The sequence below is a fragment of the Herpailurus yagouaroundi genome, unplaced genomic scaffold (genome assembly GCF_014898765.1).
Source record: "Herpailurus yagouaroundi ecotype Mexico unplaced genomic scaffold, PumYag 185, whole genome shotgun sequence".
Lineage (NCBI taxonomy): Eukaryota > Metazoa > Chordata > Mammalia > Carnivora > Felidae > Herpailurus > Herpailurus yagouaroundi.
In genome coordinates, this window is record NW_024412416.1 from 7,504,402 (window position 1) to 7,524,207 (window position 19,806).

The window sequence follows — 19,806 nt, forward strand, 5'->3', positions numbered from 1 at the left end:
CCCCACGCACTTACTGGCCCTGGAGGCACCGGGTAGTGTCTGGAAAGCTGCGTTGAGAGATGGAGAGGGGTGGCTGGTGCATCAAGCGTGCTTCCGGGGTGGGCCAGGCTGGGCCCTCCCCCTGAGCACAGCCCGGGGTGCAGCGGGCTCCGGGCTTCCTGTGGGACCCGGAGCAGGGTCGGCTGGGGCTCCTCCCAGCACTACTCCCAGGCAGGTCTGAGAAGATGGAGAAAGGGCCCGGGGCTTCAGAGAGAGAACCTGGCACCTTCTGGTGTCTTGGAAAAGCCGATCCCCCAGGACACCCAGCCCTAGTTGTGATGCATCCAAGAAGGCAGCTCAGATACCAGGACTACTGCGTGTCAGGGAGCAGAGAACAAACTCCCTGAGGCCATCTGGGAGGGTGATTCCTGACGGAGGCGACTCCTCAGTCTGGATGCTTGGGGAAAGGCAGGTTGATGGGGCGCGGCCTCTTGGAGGCAGGGCGTTAGCACCACCAGTCTCTGAGTTGGTTGACAGGAAGAGCCTGGGTCTCTGAGCCTCCAGACCGAGGCTGGAAGTCGCCTCAATCCCACCTGCCCAGGCCAGCTCCCCAGTTGGTGTGGCGGTCAGGGAGGGGCCAGGTGGGTGTCCTAGGAAGCTCAACTTTCTCTTTTCACGCTCTTTTGCAGAAAAACACCTGCGTGTGCCCAGGGGGATCTATCTAGTGGACAGATGCCAGGTTAGATCTTAGCAGCTGGAACCTGATTGGGAGGTGGGTTCCTGGAGCACCTGGGCATAGAGCAAGGTAGTGATGGAAAGTCATGGCTTGGAGCCTTTCAGGGGTCACAGTAGAGCGGCCAGCTTGGCTGTCAGGGCCAGGGGGTAAATGCACTAAGGACAACAAGTATATAGTTTGTTTGAACTGCTCTAACAGGTCTGGACGGCTGAGACAACAGAAAGGTATCTCCCACAGTTCTGGAGGCTGGAGGTCCCAGGTCAAGGCGTTGGCAAGGTTGGCTTCTTCTGAAGCCTCTCTCCTTGCCTTGTAGATGGATGTCCTCTCCCCGTGTCTTCACACGGTCCCATTCTGTACATGCCTGTGTCCTAATCTCTTCTTGTAAACACACCAGCCCTATTGGATTAGGGTTCATCTCAGTGACCTCACTTAACCTTAATTACCTCTTTGAAGGCTCTGTCTCCAAGTACAGTCACTTTTAGAGGTACTGAGGGTTATGATGTCAACATACGAATTAAAAAAAAAAATTTAATGTTTATTTTTGAGAGAGACAGAGCACGAATAGGGGAGGGGCAGAGAGTGAGGGAGACAGAATCCGAAGCAGGTTCCAGGCTCTGAGCTGTCAGCACAGAGCCCGATGCAGGACTCGAACTCACAAACTGAGAGATCATGACTTGAGCTGAAGTCAGATGCTTAATCGACTGAGCTACCCAGGTGCCCCAACATACAATTTTTTTTTTTACGTTTTATTTATTTTTGAGAGAGAGAGAGAGAGGACATGAGTGGGGGAGGGGCAGAGAGATTGGGGAACAGAGGATCTGAAGCGGGCTCTGTGCTGACAGCAGTGAGCCCAATGTGGGGCTCGAATCCACGAACCTTGAGATCACCACGTGAGCCAAAGTTGGTTGCTCAGCCGACTGAACCACCCGGGCACCCCTCAGCATATGAATTTTGAGGGGATGCAATTGAGCCCGTGACCAAGAAGACAAAACCACAGTGAGCGGGATCGAGGAGGTGAAGGGGTGGAGTGAGTGTGCAGGAACCGAAGTGGGGGCCGGGCAGACCCGACAAAGGGTCAACGGTGTGGACGTGAACAGGTGTGGGGTGCCTGGCCGACCTAGGTGGTGGGTGGGACGGTCTGGCACAATAGCACGGGAATAGCGGGGCACCTGCCACCAGCGGTCCCTTACACAGTTGAGTCCTGAGACATAACCTGCCCCGTGGGCCTGCGTCTGCCAGTAGAGGAGGGGGCACTTCCAGATGTCAGCCGTGCCGTGAATCCAGGAAATCTATGAAGTTCCTCGTCTCCTGGGTCTCTTGTGGATGGAGTTTAGTGTCACCTTCTCAAGTCTCAGCCCCCAAGGATATGTTTCTTTGGGGCAACGGAAGAATCCATCTGGTTGGCTTTTCTTGGCAACAGGTCCCTCTTGAGTGATCCTTTCCTTGGACAGTAGGGTTCCGAGGGTAGAGGGTGACATCCTCTGCATTCACGGGTTCCGTGCTGCTGCAGTTGGGCGCCCCCTTTAGGAAGGTCATGGGACTGCTGGCCACACTGAAGTTCACTGGAGATCACCAAGGGGTTAATGCAGGAAGGGCCATCTCAGCCCTGTCTTTCCTCACGGTCAGATTTTGGCCATCTGTGTGTCTGGCTCCCTGTCCCCAGAGCACCCAGTAAGTGCCTCATCATTGTTCATGACTCTGGGCCCCAGAGTCTGGGCTGTGAGAGAGCCAGGAGCGCAGGACAGAATTAATGGCTTTGTTTGGTAGTCTCGGATGAGGGATATGGGGGCAATGTCACAGAGCTTGATTTTGGGAAAGTGTTTGATACATCATCTCGTAAGATTGTGCTCACTGAATTAATTCCAGTGGTCAGGTGGCTTGGAAACTGGCCGCTGACCCAAGCAAAAGTCAGAGGCAGGTGATAATGGATCTTTTAGGGAGGAGGATCCAGGAAGAGGCTGCTGTGGGGCCCAGAGGCAGGATGGTTCTTAAGTAAACCCTTGTCTGATGAGCAAGATAACCAGCCCATCAATAACTGGCGACAGGTGAGTGCAGGTGAGGCGCTAGTTGGAAGGAAAATCAGGGGCAGTGAATTCTGAGTGGGTGGTAAGTCTGTTAAAGCCCTCTCAGCTTCCCCGTGTGCCCTGCGCCACGAGCATTTATAAATGCCCGTGTGGCCAGAGGCGTGCCCTGCTTGTCTCGTGGTGGCTGTATGTTTGCCTTACTTGTCTTTTGTGGATTCATTTGTCTCTGGGGCTGGATGCTTCTCTCTGGCGAGGTGCTGTGTGCAGTCGCACAGGCTGCTCACACTGCACTCCTCCAGGGACTTGTGCAGCACAGTGTCGCTGTCTCTGGCGACACCTGAGGGGTGTGTGTGTGTGTGTGTGTGTCTACCTGGGAATTTAGATGTCTGTGGGTTGCTTGCAAATGTCCCGGGGTGTGTCACGTGTTGCTCGTTGCTGGAGCCTTTGCATTAAGGCCACTCAGACCTCCTCAGCTTCGGACAGCAACCTCTGAGCCCCAGTTTCCTCATCTCTGCTGTGGAGATAATGGTGATACCCGCTTTGTACGGTTGCTGTAAATATTAAATACGGTCACGAGTGTAAAAGTGCTTAACACGGTACCTGGTGCTTAGTTAGCCCTTGGTGAAAGGTGGGTGTTGATCGTGGTGGCAGTGCAGGGAGGCGGAAAGGAGTGAGGACGGGAGAGGGGAGAGGAGCTGGTCTGTAGAGGGAGTAAGGGCAGGCTTTCCTTCCCACAAGAGAGGATGGTCTGTGTACCAGCGAGGCAGTGGGGGAGGAGGGGACTTTGTCCTCCTGGACAGAGCCTGTGACCACTGCAGTGGCCGCTCCATCTGGCCAAGGAACTGGAGGAATCTTGCTGGGTGTGGCAGGGGCAGGAGGAAGATGAAGCCAGGACGCCCCCCGGAGGAAGAGGAGCCCACCTCCCCCTTACGGAGTGTCCCGCCCCCTGCCCCCCAGTCCCATCCATCTTGTACTAAGGAGATAATACTGATTCTTATTCGTGATTTGCCCAGAATGCTTGGTATTTTCTATCTTTCCGAATCCAATTTTCTCATGACATTTCTGCCTGATGTAGCATAACATGACCTTTGTGAAGGGACATTGCTGGCAGCCTGCCCCCTGCCTCCGGCTCCCCACGAACCCCTTGTACTCTCCGTGGCTGGACCCCCTCGGGGATGGGCAGGGTCCCCACTTCATCCGGATTACTCCTGTCTCTTGCTTCTTGCTGGGGGTGGAGTGGCGATGGTGGGGGAGGGACAGACGGGGCATACTTCTGAGGGCTCTGTGACTCTGGGGTTCCTGGCTGCTGACTCTTACGGGGTGCTGCTCCATTTTAGAACTGGGGTTCTGTTCAAGGCTGTGCTGCAGGGAGGCCGAGACCTCATGGCAGGCGGGCCTTGCCTTTACTTTTGCTGCCGCTGTGTAGACAGTGAGCTGGGAGAACCACAAAACAAAACAGAAGACTCTGCCTGGATGCGTCACTCACATTTGCTGAAACATCGTAGAGGCTAATGGTAACAGGGACTCAGAGTGGCATTGACACCCGGTGTCCTTGACCCCGAGGTCTGAGCTCCGGGCGTGAAACCTACTGTAAAGTCAGCCTCTAGCCCACACAGCTTGGCGTGTGCATCTGATCCACGCTCCAGCCTCCTGAGCTGTGGGTCCCAGGGCGCTTTGCCCCAGTGTGTCCTCAAGTGGTCATTGTGCAGGTCCTCCTTTATCACCCGTTTCCTTCTGGTCAGCGCGGGTGCAGGAAGTCTGTAGGCACAAGCAGACTGCTGGTAGGGGTTTTGTGAAGGGGAGCATGTGGACAGGTCACGGTTGATGAGCTTTCAGTGAGTCACACGCATTAGAGCTCTACACCCCATGGGCAGGAGGCGGGCTGCGGGGCACCTACCCTAGACAGCGCCCTGTGGGCAGGAGGGCCCTGGAAGGACAGTGCTGGCTGCAGGGGGAGCAGAACAGGAAGCTTAGGGCCCCCTCCCTGCCTATGGCCCCCCTTTTTTTGTCTACCAGTCCCCTGCACCTGCAGAAACGGGGTTGCCTTTCTTAACATAGTCACAGGCTGTCACCAAGGGTAGGGCGGCCTCAGATGCAAAGGGGAAGCCGTGTCCCTCGGGTCCTTGTGTCTGTCATCTGTCCTTGTGAAAGGTGTGCATACTCTCTGTGATTTCACCAGCCTGGACTTCCCCCGTGACCTCTAGCCCCTGGCCAACAGGCTAGTTGATTTCTCTCCCTGGATGTCTAACAGGCATCTCCAACTCAGTGTTTGCAAGGGGAAGCTCTTGATCTGAACCCCACCCCCAGATATGACCCTTGCACAGCCTTCCTGGTCTTAACAAATAAGGCTGCTCGCCTTGTTGCTGGCGTCTTCCTGCCTCCTCTCCCAGACCCAATCCAATAGGAGGTCCTGGCGGCCCCTTCCCCCTCCCTTCCCCTCCTCCCAGTCCACCTGCTTCGTTATCTCTAATCCCCTTTCTCAATACAGAGACCTCCTAAGTGGTCTGCCACCTTCCAGCAGTCTTGTCTTTTACTTAAAAAAAAAAAAAAAAAAAAGGTAATTAGATTATGCCACTTCCCGACTTAAAGCCATCCACTGCCTTCTCATTGGTTTTTAAAATAAAATCCAAGGTCTTCACTACGGCAGCAAAGGTGGGTGTGGCTCTTTCCTCTTCTCCCTTACCCCCAACCACTCTCCCCTGCGTTCTTCCCCACTGGCCTCCTCCCTGCCTTTGCTCTTCTTGGCGTCCACTGCCCAGAACAGCCCAAGCCTGGCACTGGTTCCTTCTCACTCTGGGCTCAGCTTGCTGTTACCCTCTCAGAGAACACCTCTCTAAGCTCCTGCGTAAAGGAGCCGTCTCCCTCTTCCACGTCGGTAATGCCATCACCTTGTCCCCTTCCTTCTTTTCATGGCAAACAGCAGCTCTCTTGCTTACTCCCTTATAACTTGAATAAAAATGTCAGGGGTTCCTTCTGTCTCGTCCACCCCTCATTCCTCACTGTAGCCTGTATTTGGTTCTCCCCAAGTATCTGTTATAGAAATCACCTAAATAGGGGTGTGCATGTGTAAGCATATGTGTGCATATGCTTATGTGAATAAACGAGAGTGTGCATTTGCATTTGCTACCTGTGTGTTTAATGGATGCCAGTACACACATGCTTGTGTGTGTGCGGGTCGGTAATTACCTACGTGGCATCCTTACAGCCATCCGTGCTCATCAGTACGTGAGTATGTTGTTCCTGGGGTCCACTTCAGTTCTAGCAGTGTTTGACTGCTGCCTTTAAGGGCTGCTACCACATCAGAAGCTGTTTGTCGAGCCTGGCAAAGTGATAACCGTGGGCGTGTTTCTTCTATTATTTGGAACGCTAATGGCTACTCCTTTCCCCTGTACATCCTAATGAGAACAATTAAATAGCCATTAGGAGGAGAACAGAAGTGTGAACAAAAGGCTGATGTCTTGATCACTGATGGACCTCTTTGCTGGGGGAGAGACTGGGTAGAAGAAATTGTAGGTGACCTGCAGAGGTTTTTTTCCACTATCATGAATGTTAAGAATGCTTGTTGGTAAAAGGGTATATAGTTTCAATGATGTGAGATGAGTAAGTCAGTCCTAGATATGCTATGGTACAGCATAGTCCATTAATGATACCATATTGTATACCTAAAAAACTTGTTAAGAGGATGTATCTTATATTAATACTTATTGCAAAAAAAAAAAATAAATGAGAGAGAGAGAGTAGGATACTTTTAGAGTTGCTGGTTAAGTTTATGGCGTCGTTTATGGTCACAGTTTCACGGGTATATACTTATCTTGAAGTATACAATGTATACATTAAATATGCACCGTTGTTTTTATATCCGTGACACTTCAGTAACAGAAATGAAAAAGAATGCTAGTTGGCTTGTGTACCCTGAGAGGTCTCTGTCCTCCTGGAGGAGGGTGGCTTCCAGAAGGTTCCTTCCCTGAACCCTTATTATAGTGTGAGGATGTGGGGAAATGACCACGATTTTTTTTTTTTTTTTTTTACATTTGTAAAATCTCTCCCTTTCTTCGAAATCTTCTGCAAACCTAATCTGTGGCCTTGACTACTGGCAGGCATATATTGTTAGCAGAATGGAGCCAAGGAGAACAACAACACAGCCAGGCTCCCGTGAAATAACCAAGCTTACTACCATGGGCATTACTTACGCAGGTCTGTCCCTTAATTTCCCCTTTATTTGTCATTCTTGCAGAAACCTGTCGAGTAACCGGCTTACCACACTCTCATGGCAGCTCTTCCAGACGCTGAGTCTTCGGGAATTGTAAGTTTGGTCTTGAAGACCATGCACGTAGTAGGCTGGGTGGGGAGACGTGTTGGGCAGTGGAGCCACCTGAGGTTGGGTGTGCGCTCGAAGGGGCTTCTCAGCGTGGGTGACACAGAGTATACCATGTTCAGTGAGAGAGAGCCACCCTGTCGTTTGATTTCTGAGGCTCTTTTTGGCACAGTACATTTCAGAAGAAGACACGAATCTTACCTCTGAGCAGGGCACAGTTTTGTTATCTGTAGGTAACTGGTAATAATAGCGTTGACATTTATAATACTAAAGTGTATTTATGAATTTATAATAAATCACATTGATAATACACGGTTTTGTAGATTATTAGGTGTGCTTTCATTTATGTGACTTTAGATTTATCATCATGAACATGGGATATCTCCAATAAAACATGTATTTTTTCATTTTAAGGTGAGGGTTCTGAGCCCCCAAAAGGCATGTGAGACACAGCCAAGATTGCATTATTAGGGATTGGCCAACTCAGGACTTGAACCCAGGCCTCTGGCTTCAGACCACACGTCCTGTCCATCACTCATAATCTTTTGTCAGCCTGTTTGTCTTGAGTATGGGCATCTTGATGGTGGGGATGGTGGGAGGCAAGTCCATGTATTTATTTAATCTGCCTGTGGACTTCTTGGCCTTGGTGCCTTCCAAGCCTCATGGATTCAGCCCTATCCCCTCCAGCCATTTTGTACAAACCCATGTTGGATGGATGAGTGAAAATTCCTGACCACTGCTGGAAAAAATAACTCCTGTGGATGTGTGAGTCATCAGGGCCACCTCTGTGCATGAAGGACAGCATATTATGTCGGGGGAACAAATCAAGGAATAAATTGGAAAGGAATTAAGGCGTGGATGAAATTAGGGAGTCAGGGTTCCAGAGACACTGCTCACGTGTTCCCTTTTACTTAGTGACTCAAATCCAAATCACTGAATAGAGATTGCTTAGTATCTTTACCAAGAGGCAGTGGCCTTGGGTCTCTGCCCATAGGTTGGCCTTTCAACCTATCCTCCCCCTACCTGGGAACACCTGAGTTCATGGTTGAGTCATAATCTTAGCTTTTCCAACCAAGTTGGTCAGGAGGGGAATATTTATATCCAGTGACCCAGTAAGCCCATTACCCCGGGAGGGCCTTGTATATCCTACTTATCCTATGGACCTGAGTGCCTGTGCTTCTTCAAAGGCCATTTCGGGTCAGGGAATACAGAGGTGATCTCTTCGACAGTATTGTAGACTTTAGAGAATACTGCTAGGTTAGTACTGCCTTTCTTAGGATTTTGTCCCTTCCTCTGGGCTACTTGTCTGGCCTGGGCATAGTAGACATAGCAATCAACAATTCTCAGGTCATGTAGGGCTGAGATCTTGATGTACACCAATTAAAAACTACCTGAGCTTGGAAAAAGGTAAATATATATTTATTTGTTTATATAACACTGAAAAATTAGACGATGTCACAGACAGCTAAATGCCAGACCATTAGACTTGATGCATTGTATTTATTTCCATCTTTGTAGGTGGAAAAAACCTTAGTGGTAAATGAACATGACTGCTAAGGTCACTGCCAACAGCGATTTCTGAGATCTAACTCTGTGCCAGGCACTGGGCCAAGCAATCTCTCGAATTATGTACGTTGTTTAATTCTTGTAATAATTTATCAGGTAGGAATTAGTACTGTCACTTCACATTTGGGGACACTGAGGTACTCAGCAAGGTTAAGTATCATGTTTTGGGTTACCCATTAACCAAGTGGTAGTGTATGGACTCAAGGTCTTGACCGCTATGCTTAGCTGTCTCCCAGGCTCTTAAAATCTCTTCCTAATTCAAGGATAGGTTCTGTGATAATTTTCAAAAAGTGCGTGATTGCAGTTCTTTCTGACGTTGCCCTAGTACTGATCAGGGACTCTGTCATAAGGAGCTAATTGGGGGCTCTCTTTCTTGGGAGTCTCCTGTCTGGTTCTCCTGGAATGCCTGCGCCTTCCTCTGTAGGAGGCGAGGGACAGTATCTCTCTGGGGGACATCTGGGGTCTGCAGTTGGCTGAATTATTGAGAAAACGTTCAGTGCTCCTTCTGAAAAATCATTGGATGCGAAATCAATGGTGACCTGTTTCGTGGAGTTTTAGAAACAGTTGTTCCGTGGATATATATTTAAAGAAAATGTCAGATTTATCCCAGAGGATCATGGGATTCTGCATTCATCTTTGCCTGGGATCAATACACCAGTGAGCTAGATGTGACTTATGGAGGAATGAAGACGTTCCCTCCAGTGTGAGTCAGTGTGTGAGAGCCACCATATCCAAGAGTATTTTATTTCTGTCATATTGTTAAATAAGAAAAAAATTACATTGGAAAATAAAGAAGCCCCCCTCCAAGGAGCAATCACCCTGGTAGGGGTCTATTTTTGAGGAAGAATTGAATGTTGAGAGTGGAAAATTTATCTTTTGGATGGAGGGGCCTCATGTTGGCTCTTAGCTGTGGCTATGATTAAAATCCAAACAATCTCAGTTCCTGGCAAATGGAAGAGGGGGTAATATTTTCTTGTCCGACTTCCTGATTAGTCCACATGGCGCCATCTGCCACGAGCCTTCTAGACTGCCAGGGTCTGCCCAGTGGAGCCTGTGGACTGGGGTGTGGGGATGGGTTGGGTATTTCCAGGAAGAAAGAATCTTGGCCCTGGAGGAGAGAGGCCGAGGGGAGACGGCTCTCCGTGCCGTGGCAGCCGGAAGATTACAAAGCCAGAAGTGTGCGGCTTTGAGCCACCTTCTGCAGGAAGAGAAAGGGTAAACTAGGGCGTGCAGTGATTTCTCAGCACATTTCATTCTGCCATTGAGCATGTCTGCCTACCCCAACCAGACCCTCTCCCACTAGAAGATCCTTGATAGGAGAAAGCATGCTGTTGGGATTCTTCATTGGAAAGACTGAGTGTCTTTGACCTTTCCAGTAGTAGAGGAGGAGACGAAAATGCTATATATTGAGCACCTGTTATGAACAAAGTCCTGTCTCATCCTTGGAGCAACCCCGCATGGGAGGTATCATTATAACCAGTTTTGCAAATGAGGGGTTGAGGCTCGGCCAAGTTAAACAACTGGTCCAAGATCACAGAGCTCAAGAGTGGTCATGGGAATTGGGATTATGGGAATTAGCATTACCACCATCCAGGTCTGCTGTTTTCAAAGACCAGTGCTCTTTCCTTAAACAACTCAGCAATGCCCCCTCCCCCCACCCCTTCCTACCCCCATACTTACCTGTCTCCTTCTGGAAATCACTCTCAAGATGGTGGCTTCCCTAGTGATATCACCAGGGGAAAAAAACCCAGACAAGTTAGCATCTCAGAGCCCTTGTCATGTGCTGGAGGCTTCCTTTACTCATTTCTCACTTACTCTTGTCAGATGAAGACCATACCCATGAAGGGTATGGTCTTGGCCTGGCCCATTGCCCCTGACAAGTCCAGACTGTGTTTATCTTATTGGGAGAACTGGAAACATCTCTCAGGACTCCCTTTGGAGTCCTCAGCCCTGTTTCAATGGCACGAGTTTGCAGAAATTTGAGTTGATGGTGCACAGTTGCTCTGAGAAGTTTCTGGCTATATCAAGATGGTGTTTTTTTTTCCTTACAGAGAAGACTGGAACTGTCTGTCCAGAAACCAGAGCAAGAATCAAAAGAGATTGTCTTAGAGATAAAGAATGAACTAGAAAGAAAAGAAGCTTGGATTCTGAATCCCATGACACAATTTAGGCAAAGGCAAGAGGCACCAGAGGATATAAACCCACAGCACGGAAACCTTCCAGAAATACCCTAAGGACCATTAGTGTATCTTGAACAGGCTTCTCTTAATACCCTGCATGCACAGAGCAGTCATGATTAAAACAGATTGGAGTATTTCATTTTCTTAAAGCAAAATGATATTACCTCTGGTATAATTTGCAGATTTAATTGACTTGGTAAAATATTAACTCAGTGTGGGGGTGGGTTTGGGCTGATCCTGGCACTTTCTTTCTCCCAGACTTGGGCATGATCGCTTTCCATAACTCTCAGAGCAGTCCCTGAGTGATCATGTGAATGGTAGAGTTACTGTAATAATAATTTCTGGCCTCTTTCTAGCCTCTTTTGGTTCACAAAGCACATTAACGTGTGTTATCACGAATCCTCATCACTTTGTGAAGAAGGAGGGTCGAGCGCAATTACCCCCGTTTTATAGACGTTGAAGGAGAGTCTTGGAAAAGCAAGTTACTTGCCATATTCATTTCCTAGGGTTGCCTTAAACCACCACAAATTTGGAGGCTTAAAACAATAGAAAGTGACTCTTTACTCCTCTGGGGGTCAGAAGGCCAAAGCTAAGGCTTCACAGGCCCCCTCTCCCTTCAGGGGCTCTCAGGAGAAATCCTTGCTCATCTTTTCTGTCTTCTCGTGGCTCTGTGGCTCCTGGTGTTCCGTGGTTTGTGTCAGTGTCACTCTAGTCTGTGACTCCCATCTTCATGTGGCTGTGCTCCCTGTCTCTCTGTCTGTGGTCTCTCCTCTTCTAAGGACACCCAAGTCATTGGATATAGGGGCCCACCCTAAATCCAGAATGATCCTGTCTCATGACCATGCCATGATCCTTAACTTGATCATATCCTGAAAGACTCCATTTCCAAATAAGGTCACATTCGTGGGTCTTGGGGGTTAGGACTTGAACAGATCTTTGCGGGGGGGCAGGGGTTGGGAGAGACACAGTTCAGTGCACTGTCTTTGCCCAAGGTGACAGCCGGCTCAACCCAGATCTTTTGTGTACTTCTGCCATTGTGTTACCTCTAGGAGGCCAGCGATGATCACTTGGCCCTCTGGACGTGCTTCCCTCAATGACAGCAGGTCTGTGTCCCTTCTACATTTTCTCCTGCTGGCCCCAGATTGCCACTGGCAGCACTGTGGCGGGGAGAAGAAAGCCAGAGTGATGACTGGAGGGAGGGGAATCAGTGTTTTCTAAACACCCTGTCGTGCCCTTAGTCCTGCAGTGGGGTGTCTGTGTGTGCGTGCTTGGATGGATGGGGCTGAGTTAATCGGTGGGAATCCCCTAGGGCCCTGCAATGGCAAGATGGCTCCAGGCCATCTTGGGGCCAGGGCTGGGTGTTGGTAAGCTTTGCCCTGGAGCAGCTGTTGCTGTATTATTCATGGGGCCATCTGCATTGTTGATGGGGCAGGGAAAGCCTTACTTCAGGATCCTTGAGACAGCCCTTGAAGCCGGGGCTGAGGGCCCCTCATTGAGAGACCTGACCGCTGGGACAACTGACAGCATCATGTAGATTGAGGGCTGCCTTTCTTTGCTTGTGGCCCATCTCCCCGAGTCAGGGTGCGAAGACTATGGTCCGTTCGCTCCGAGGATGCCCAGGGCACCCCTGTTGAGAGACTCGGCGTGCTTTCTGTTGTGTGTGTGCGTCTCGCCCTCTAGGAGGAAAGTCCTGAGGGATAGGGGAAAACTTGAGGTTTATTTGGCAGTTTCCAGGAGACTGTGGAATGGAGGGTGGGCCAGGTGTCATGGCACATCCTTTCTATTGGACCATGTTCTAGAGGAAAGGGATGGAAGGAAACAAAAAGCCAGTGTGCTTATCCGTGGCAATGTCAGCCCACTTAATTCTCCCACCAGCCTCAGGACACTTTGGTGCTGTCGGCCCTTTGGCGGGGGGAGGGGGGGTCACTGAGAAGTCGGGGTACTCAGCAGAGCAGGGCTGGGGTGAGGCAGGACTGAATGAAGCACGTGGGGCTCGAAGCAACCCAGCCCAGCCCCTTGCTTGCTAATCTTTTCCACCCAGGTGGATAATTTGTATTTTTACAACTACTTCATAATGAATGACCACATCTTGTCAAGTGAGCATCTGGGAAAAACCAGGCTGACCTGGTTCAGTTTGCATATATGCAAGCGTCTGGACCCTGGCTACCATTCCAGGCCCGTCCACACCTCCCCTGCGACACGAATACAAACGCTGCTCCGCATCCTTAGGCCTTCTTGCCCTCCACGTGCTGGGCAGCCATTCTGACCTTCTGCTTTTCCCAAGGAAGCCGTCACACACCTGTTGCCCCTGCTTGCTCCTTGCCGTGAGGGTTAAACGGGGGTGATGCATGTGGAGTGTTGAGCGTGGTGGCGGGCACGTGCTAAGTGTGACGCAAATGTTTCTCCATTTTTCTTTCTCAGCTCTTGTTTTCTCTTGCCCACTTGTCTTCTTTCCTCTCAATCCGTTGTCTCGGCCACGGTGACCTCTAGCCTTAATGCCAAGGCGGACAACCTCCAAGGTCTGGACCTCACCCTTCACTTTGCTCCTCTAGGACCTCATCCCGATTCCTAGTACATTGAACCTCTTTCTTTCCACTGGTTCCTTCTCTTCTGTTTTCAACTAAAGACCTTCTCTTTGATTTCCTGTCTCCTGGAGCTTCAGACCTTGGTGTCAACCTCCACTCATTCCCTGTGCCTCCAGCAAAGCCTCAAATACCACCTTGTCTTCCTTTAAGGTGCCTGTTTAATCCCCTCCGCCCCTCCCCCACTCTTACCAGTCTACTCTGGGCCCTTATTAACCAGGCAGCAGCTCTCAAATGGGGGTCCGGGGTTCCCGCAGGGGTCCCTAAGACCCTCTCAGGGGGACCACGAGGTGGAATCTGACATGTCCTTTGCCTTCGTCACTTCCATTCTCCTGTGGGGGTGCCGTGGACTTTTCCAGAGGTCACGTGCCATGTGATAACATCATTGCCCTGATGACCAAGGGAGTTTGTGCTAATGGCAGTGTCTTGTTTTAAAATTTTCTGTTTGCATTCCAAAATGGGAAATAGTGAAAGATATAATCTACACATGCAAAAACTCTTTGAGGCTCTCAGTAATTCTTTTTAGAAGTTTATTCATTTATTTTTGAGAGCGAGAGAGTGAGCATGGGAGTGGCAGAGAGAGAGGGAGAGAGAGAGAATCCCAAGGAGGCACCTTGCTGCCAGCCCAGAGCCCGGTGCAGGGCTCTGATTTGCAAACGGTGAGATCATGACCTGAGCCAAAATCAAGGGTCGGATGCTCAATCGACTGAGCCCCCTCGGTAATTTTTAGGAGTAAAAAGGAGTTCTGAGACCAAAAAGGTTGAGAACCTTGGCATCGAGCCTGGTGGCCTCCACGTGTCCACGCGTGAATGAGGAGAAGAAGTCCCGTCTGGGTGCACAGAGCCTCACGCCAGGTGCTGGGTCTCATCAAGGTGTGCAGACTGGATTTAATCTCCCATTCATCCCTTTATCCTTTTGCTTGGGTGCTTTGAGAAGTGCACGGACTCCCTGACTACACGGTGACCCCATGTTTGGAAAACGCCCCGACCAGTGTGCCACCCCAGCTCTCCTCTTCCCCAGTTTATCCTGCACAGACCGGCTTTGCAGCTCCAAGGGTCTCACTGGTTCCCACTGCCCCCTGGATGAATTCCAGACTTCTCAATGTTCAGTGTGGCAGCGAGAGTCCTGCACCATCTGGCCTCTACTCCCCCTTGCAGCTTTATTTCCCAGTGCCTCTCGACATGAACTCTGTGCCCTGGCGCGACCTTTCTTTCCTGCGTTCCCATCTCAGCCTCCAGCATCGCCTTGAACTCTTCCCCGGGTCTCTGCCCAGGAGCCACGAAGTCAGGGGTGGTGCTGGCTCCTCTGTGTCTCCCGTCACACCCAGAAGCACCTCGTAGTTGATAGGTGGGGTGGAGAGTGCACGGGGCTTGGAGTCAGCGGGCTGAGGTATGGAGCCTTGCTTTGTTGCACACCAGCCGAGGGACTTCGAGCATGTGACTCACCCCTCCAAACATAAGAGGAGCTCCCTCGTCTGTAGGGGGACAGTGCCGGCCGTCTCCTAGGGTGGCTGTGGGAAGCAGATACTCAGTGAAGGTTAGGTCCCTTCTTCTTTTCTGAAAGAGAGCAGCGTACTTTCAGACCAAAGGGAAATCATGCAAAGGTGTTGCCATGTTCTACCTGTGGTGTCCCACTGGCTGGGAAACACGGATTCCTCCCCCGGGGCCTCACTTCTTCCTGAAAGCCGATCAATTTGGATGCATGCTTAATTACTTCGGGATTCTGCCACTTGTCCAAAATATCCTGGTTACCCAAGAGCCCTTCTGTCTGGGCACCAGCGGATTTATCTTCTTACTGGTCCAGAAAGAGAATCACATCCCTCTTACCGATCCAGGCATTCAGATTTATCAGATGCCCTTTACTTGAAGAGTCTTATATCAGTGAAAGCCATTCATTGTCCCCCTAATGAGATAACTCCATTTAGAGGGGCGGGGACTTGCTCTAAGTCACATGGAAAGTCAGTGGAGAAGGAAGGCCTTGAACTTGACTCTTTCCCCGTCAGACGCTCTTCTTTACTAAGCTGAGTGCCGCTGGAGAACAGAGACTGTCTTCTTCACCTCTGTATCAACAGCACTCAGCCCACAGCCAAGCATGGAACAGGGGCTTAGTAAGGATTTTGTTGAATTTATGAAAGAATAAAGCTGGTCCCAGGATGGGCTTTGAGCATATCTTAGAAATAGCTAACTACTTACTCCCCAGGGAGAGTAACCCTTTCCTTCCTCCTTCCTTCCTTCCCTCCCTCCCCTTTCCTTCTTTTGTTCTTTCAATGGGTATTTATTTGCCAAGCTCAGTTATAGGTACTGGTGATACAGCAATGAACCAAATAGGCAATGTCTCTGACTTCCATGGAGGTTAATTTTTGTTTGGTGAGACAGGTGATAAACAAGCAAATAATTTTTCAAAGTGATGCTGGGCAGTGACAAATCCTCAAAAGAAGAGAATAGTTGGGGGTGGGGAGGACTGGACAGCGTGAGGGCAGGGGTTAGCAGTAGCTTACCTGTAGGAGTGATCAGAGGAGGCCATATGATTCTTTAATGAAGTGAGAGAGCCAATCTAGCAGATACGTTATGGGTTAGAACTCTGCAGGTAGAAGGAACAACGTGTGCAAAGGCCCTGAGGCAAGAGCAGGCTGGTCATGCTAGTGACCTTGTCAGACAGCAAGGTCAGTGTGACTGAAGAAGAGGAAAGGAGCGTGAGGTAGGAGATGGGATCAGAGAGGTGATGGAGAGCACTGTGTACCCCGTGGACCTTTGACTTTGGCTTTCAATGAGATGGGAAGCTGCTGGAGGCGTTTTGAGAACAGGAACATCCCAAGCTGACATATTTAAAAGGGTCTCATTGCCAAGGTAGGTTAAGTGGAGTGGATTTCTGTTTTTCAGACGAGTTTATTAGTTAAAAAACTAGATAAATTCATGGACTTGTAAGTATTTTTTAATTTTTCTCAAGAGCTGGCTAAACCCCTCCTCTGCTTCGTCCCTGAAGAGCAGGTGGGGGCCTCCCTCGCAGCCCCGGGGAGGGAGCTGGGCCATCTTCGGTTCAGGAGGTCCCTTCCCCTGTCATCTTGCCCACAGGAGGTTGGAGCAGAACTTCTTCAACTGCAGCTGTGACATCCGCTGGATGCAACTGTGGCAGGAGCAGGGGGAGGCCAAGCTCAGCAGCCAGCACCTCTACTGCATCAACGCGGACGGCTCCCAGCTGCCCCTCTTCCGCATGAACATCAGCCAGTGTGGTGAGTGAGCCGCCTGGCACCGCGCTCCGGGGAGGCATCCCTCACACCCCAGACACGGCCCTGCGCAGTAGCCTGGAGAGCCAGGGCCTTTTCCCCACCGGCCTGGAACTCTGCACGGGGTGCAGGTCTAGCTTACCGTTTACCTCCTTGGTCATTCCTGTTCCTTCGTGAGCCAGGCGTGAGAAGGCTGGTTTCAGGAATGAAGACAGGGGTTAAGGGTGTCCCTTGTCAATGGACCACAGTTGACCAGCTTGTCAACCAGACCCGGAGGAGTATGTCTCAAAGCATGGTTTCTAGACCTTTCTGTATCAGGAGAATCTCAGGTACCTCACAAAAGCAGGTTCCCGGGCTCCACAGACTTACAAGATCCCAGAATGTCTCAGGATGGGTCTCGGGAATCTGAATTCCTAGCAAACTCCTTGTGGGAGTCCGAAGCAGACTAAAGCTTGACAAGCAGTGCCCAAAGTGGAAGACGCCGTTTGACATCATTGCTGGAGCTGCCCCACCCCCACCCACGAGGTCTGACATCTGCCCAGGAGGTGCAGGGACTTGTGGCCTTCCCGGAGCTCCAGCAGCTGGTGCCAAAAGTGCCAGCGTCCAGACCAGGGACGAAGTTTTGGTGTCAAGTGTTCACTTACCTTTCCCCTCATCCTGTCCTCCCTCCCAGACCTTCCTGAGATCAGCGTGAGCCACGTCAACCTGACCGTACGAGAGGGTGACAATGCCGTCATCACTTGTAATGGCTCTGGATCACCGCTGCCTGACGTAGACTGGATAGTCACTGGCCTGCAGTCCATCAACACCCACCAGGTAGGCGTCCGAGGCTCCGGCCCCATCGGGAGGCTGGGGAGGGAGCCCTCGCCCGAGTCTAAATGAGCTAGACCATGAATAGAAGCAGGGCATGGGAGGATAAGGAAGGGGAAGGAGAGTTCGTGCAGACTTCATTTTCACCCAGCTGCAGTCTTTTCTTGCCAGCTTGATCTTAAACATGCCAGTAAGTTTCTCTGTACCTTAGTTTTCTCATCTGTAAAATGGGTAGAGGCTGCCATTCACCTTCTAGGGTAAATGGGAGGGTTTCCTGAGCTCTTGGCTATAGAGAGCCTGGCCCTTGGTGCGCACAGCAGCAGGAAACGCCTCCTTCACTTGCTGCACTGCTTTCTTTTTGATCCCTGAAGGTGTTTGGGAGTTGGGGGGGGGAGTCACTTTGTAGAAACCGATTCCTTCTTTTTGTTGGGGTTTCAGACCAATCTGAACTGGACCAATGTGCACGCCATCAACCTGACCCTGGTGAACGTGACAAGTGAGGACAACGGCTTCACCCTGACGTGCATCGCGGAGAACGTGGTGGGCATGAGCAATGCCAGCGTCGCCCTCACCGTGCACTGTGAGTGGCTGCCGTTAAGGGGGTGGCTGTGCACCGAGGTGATGGCAGTGTGGGAGGCAGGGCAGGTGTTTGAGGAGTTAGTCCTGGGCTGGTAACTCCAGAAAGGCTGTCCCTGTCCCCCAGGAGGTGGCATGCTTCCACCTCATCTATGTTTCAGAATACCCCACAGTTGACCCAAGTCTGCCTTCTGTTACCCCCTAGAAGGAGCCTTCCAGGTGCGCTGGACCCGGGAGGCTCGGGTAAAGACGGCCATCCCTTCCCCCTCCTTGGGGACGGTGGTGGGGAAACCGCTTGTCCCCCCAGTCTTTTCACAGCTGGCCGGGGAAGAACTGGGATTCCCATCCCAATTTCTGGAAGGCTGCCCTGGGACGCGGGAGACTCTGAGTCCTGGGAGTCAGCTGGCGTATCCCCCGCAGACCCTCCGCGCGTGGTGAGCCTGGAGGAGCCCGAGCTGCGCCTGGAGCACTGCATCGAGTTCGTGGTGCGTGGCAACCCACCGCCCACGCTGCACTGGCTGCACAACGGGCAGCCGCTGCGTGAGTCCAAGATCACCCACGTGGAGTACTACCAGGAGGGCGAGGTGTCCGAGGGCTGCCTGCTCTTCAACAAGCCCACCCACTACAACAACGGCAACTACACCCTTATCGCCAAAAACCCACTGGGCACGGCCAACCAGACCATCAATGGCCACTTCCTCAAGGAGCCCTTCCCAGGTGAGGGCGGCGTGGCCTTCCGGTGCTCGGATTCCTTCCGGGAGCATGCGGGGCGGGGCAGTGGTAGAGAGAAGGCACAGCGTCAGCCTCCATACCGCCACCTCCAGTCACAGACTCACCCGGGGGCGTGTTCAGCCCCCACCAGCATTTTGAGTAAATCAGGTAAAGCTGCTGTTTTTCATCAGGCGTCGCAGTGAAAAGCCAGACCCTCTCGGGAGTGTGCAGCTGTGTGCATATGGACGTGCCCCTTTATGGTAGAGAGAGGGACTGAGAGCTAGACAAGAAAGACAGAGAATCTCGACCCAGCCCTTTATGGGTTGTGAAATTCTGGGCGAGATGGTTTGCTTTGCTGAGCCTCAGTTCCTTCATCTGTGCAATGGGCATGACGATACCACTCCTATAAGAATCGCAGGCCTCTTAAATGACTTAAGGTGTGCAAAGCGCGTGCCACAGGCTTTGGCACCTAATGATGGTTCGACGACCTTCTATTGCAGTGGTTTCAGAGTCTGTCCAGTTTCCTTCTACTTGCTGGTTAGTAGCAAGGCTTGGCGAGAGTGTAGGCTTCCAGCTCTGAGCTTTCTCTCCCATTCTGTGGTGACCTAGTGGGGTGGGGGTGTGTGTGTGTGGGGTGTGGTACCTGAGGTCATCAGCCAGCGGTGGTGCTAATGCTGAGTGGACCTTTGAGTACTGAAGGAACTTTATGGTTTGACTGTTTGGGAGGTGACTGTCTTTCTCTGCCTGGGCTACAGTATTTCGAATACCTTCCTAAGTCGGAGGAGCAGAAAACACCCAAAGAGTTTAGTGCACGTGTGGGTAGCCTCTCTCGGTGGGTTCAGCAGTTGATGGCTTTCCGTCAGTGAAACCCGGGATCTTTGATGACCTTGGTGATTTCTGCTGGGAACAGGCTGGATGACCTTCAGTCTCCAGATCTCAGGGGTTCTGCTGAGGTTAAGGGGAGTGTGAAGACTGGTCTCAGGTGCGCGTGCACACCCCCCCTCCCCCCGCCCCCCCTCACACACGGGGCAGCCAGAGCCAGCACTGTGCCACATCTGCTTACGTGCAGGTGACTTCAGAGCCCGCACATAACAGAGGCCGCAG

The 19,806-nt window shown here is 51.3% G+C and overlaps 1 protein-coding gene across 6 annotated transcripts in view; it reads left to right on the forward strand.

The window, feature by feature from the left end:
• NTRK3 (neurotrophic receptor tyrosine kinase 3) overlaps nucleotides 1–19,806 on the forward strand; it is a 398,556-nt gene that overhangs the window by 105,377 nt on the left and 273,373 nt on the right. For all 6 annotated transcript variants that reach the window (XR_005796183.1, XM_040493712.1, XM_040493713.1 and 3 more), the window contains exons 4-8: nucleotides 6,974–7,042; nucleotides 16,454–16,611; nucleotides 17,279–17,421; nucleotides 17,854–17,995; nucleotides 18,412–18,708. Coding sequence is in view for 5 of the 6 variants with exons in the window: in XM_040493712.1 (XP_040349646.1) it covers nucleotides 6,974–7,042; nucleotides 16,454–16,611; nucleotides 17,279–17,421; nucleotides 17,854–17,995; nucleotides 18,412–18,708 (809 nt within the window). In the remaining variant the exon portion in view is untranslated. The remainder of the gene's footprint in view (nucleotides 1–6,973; nucleotides 7,043–16,453; nucleotides 16,612–17,278; nucleotides 17,422–17,853; nucleotides 17,996–18,411; nucleotides 18,709–19,806) is intronic.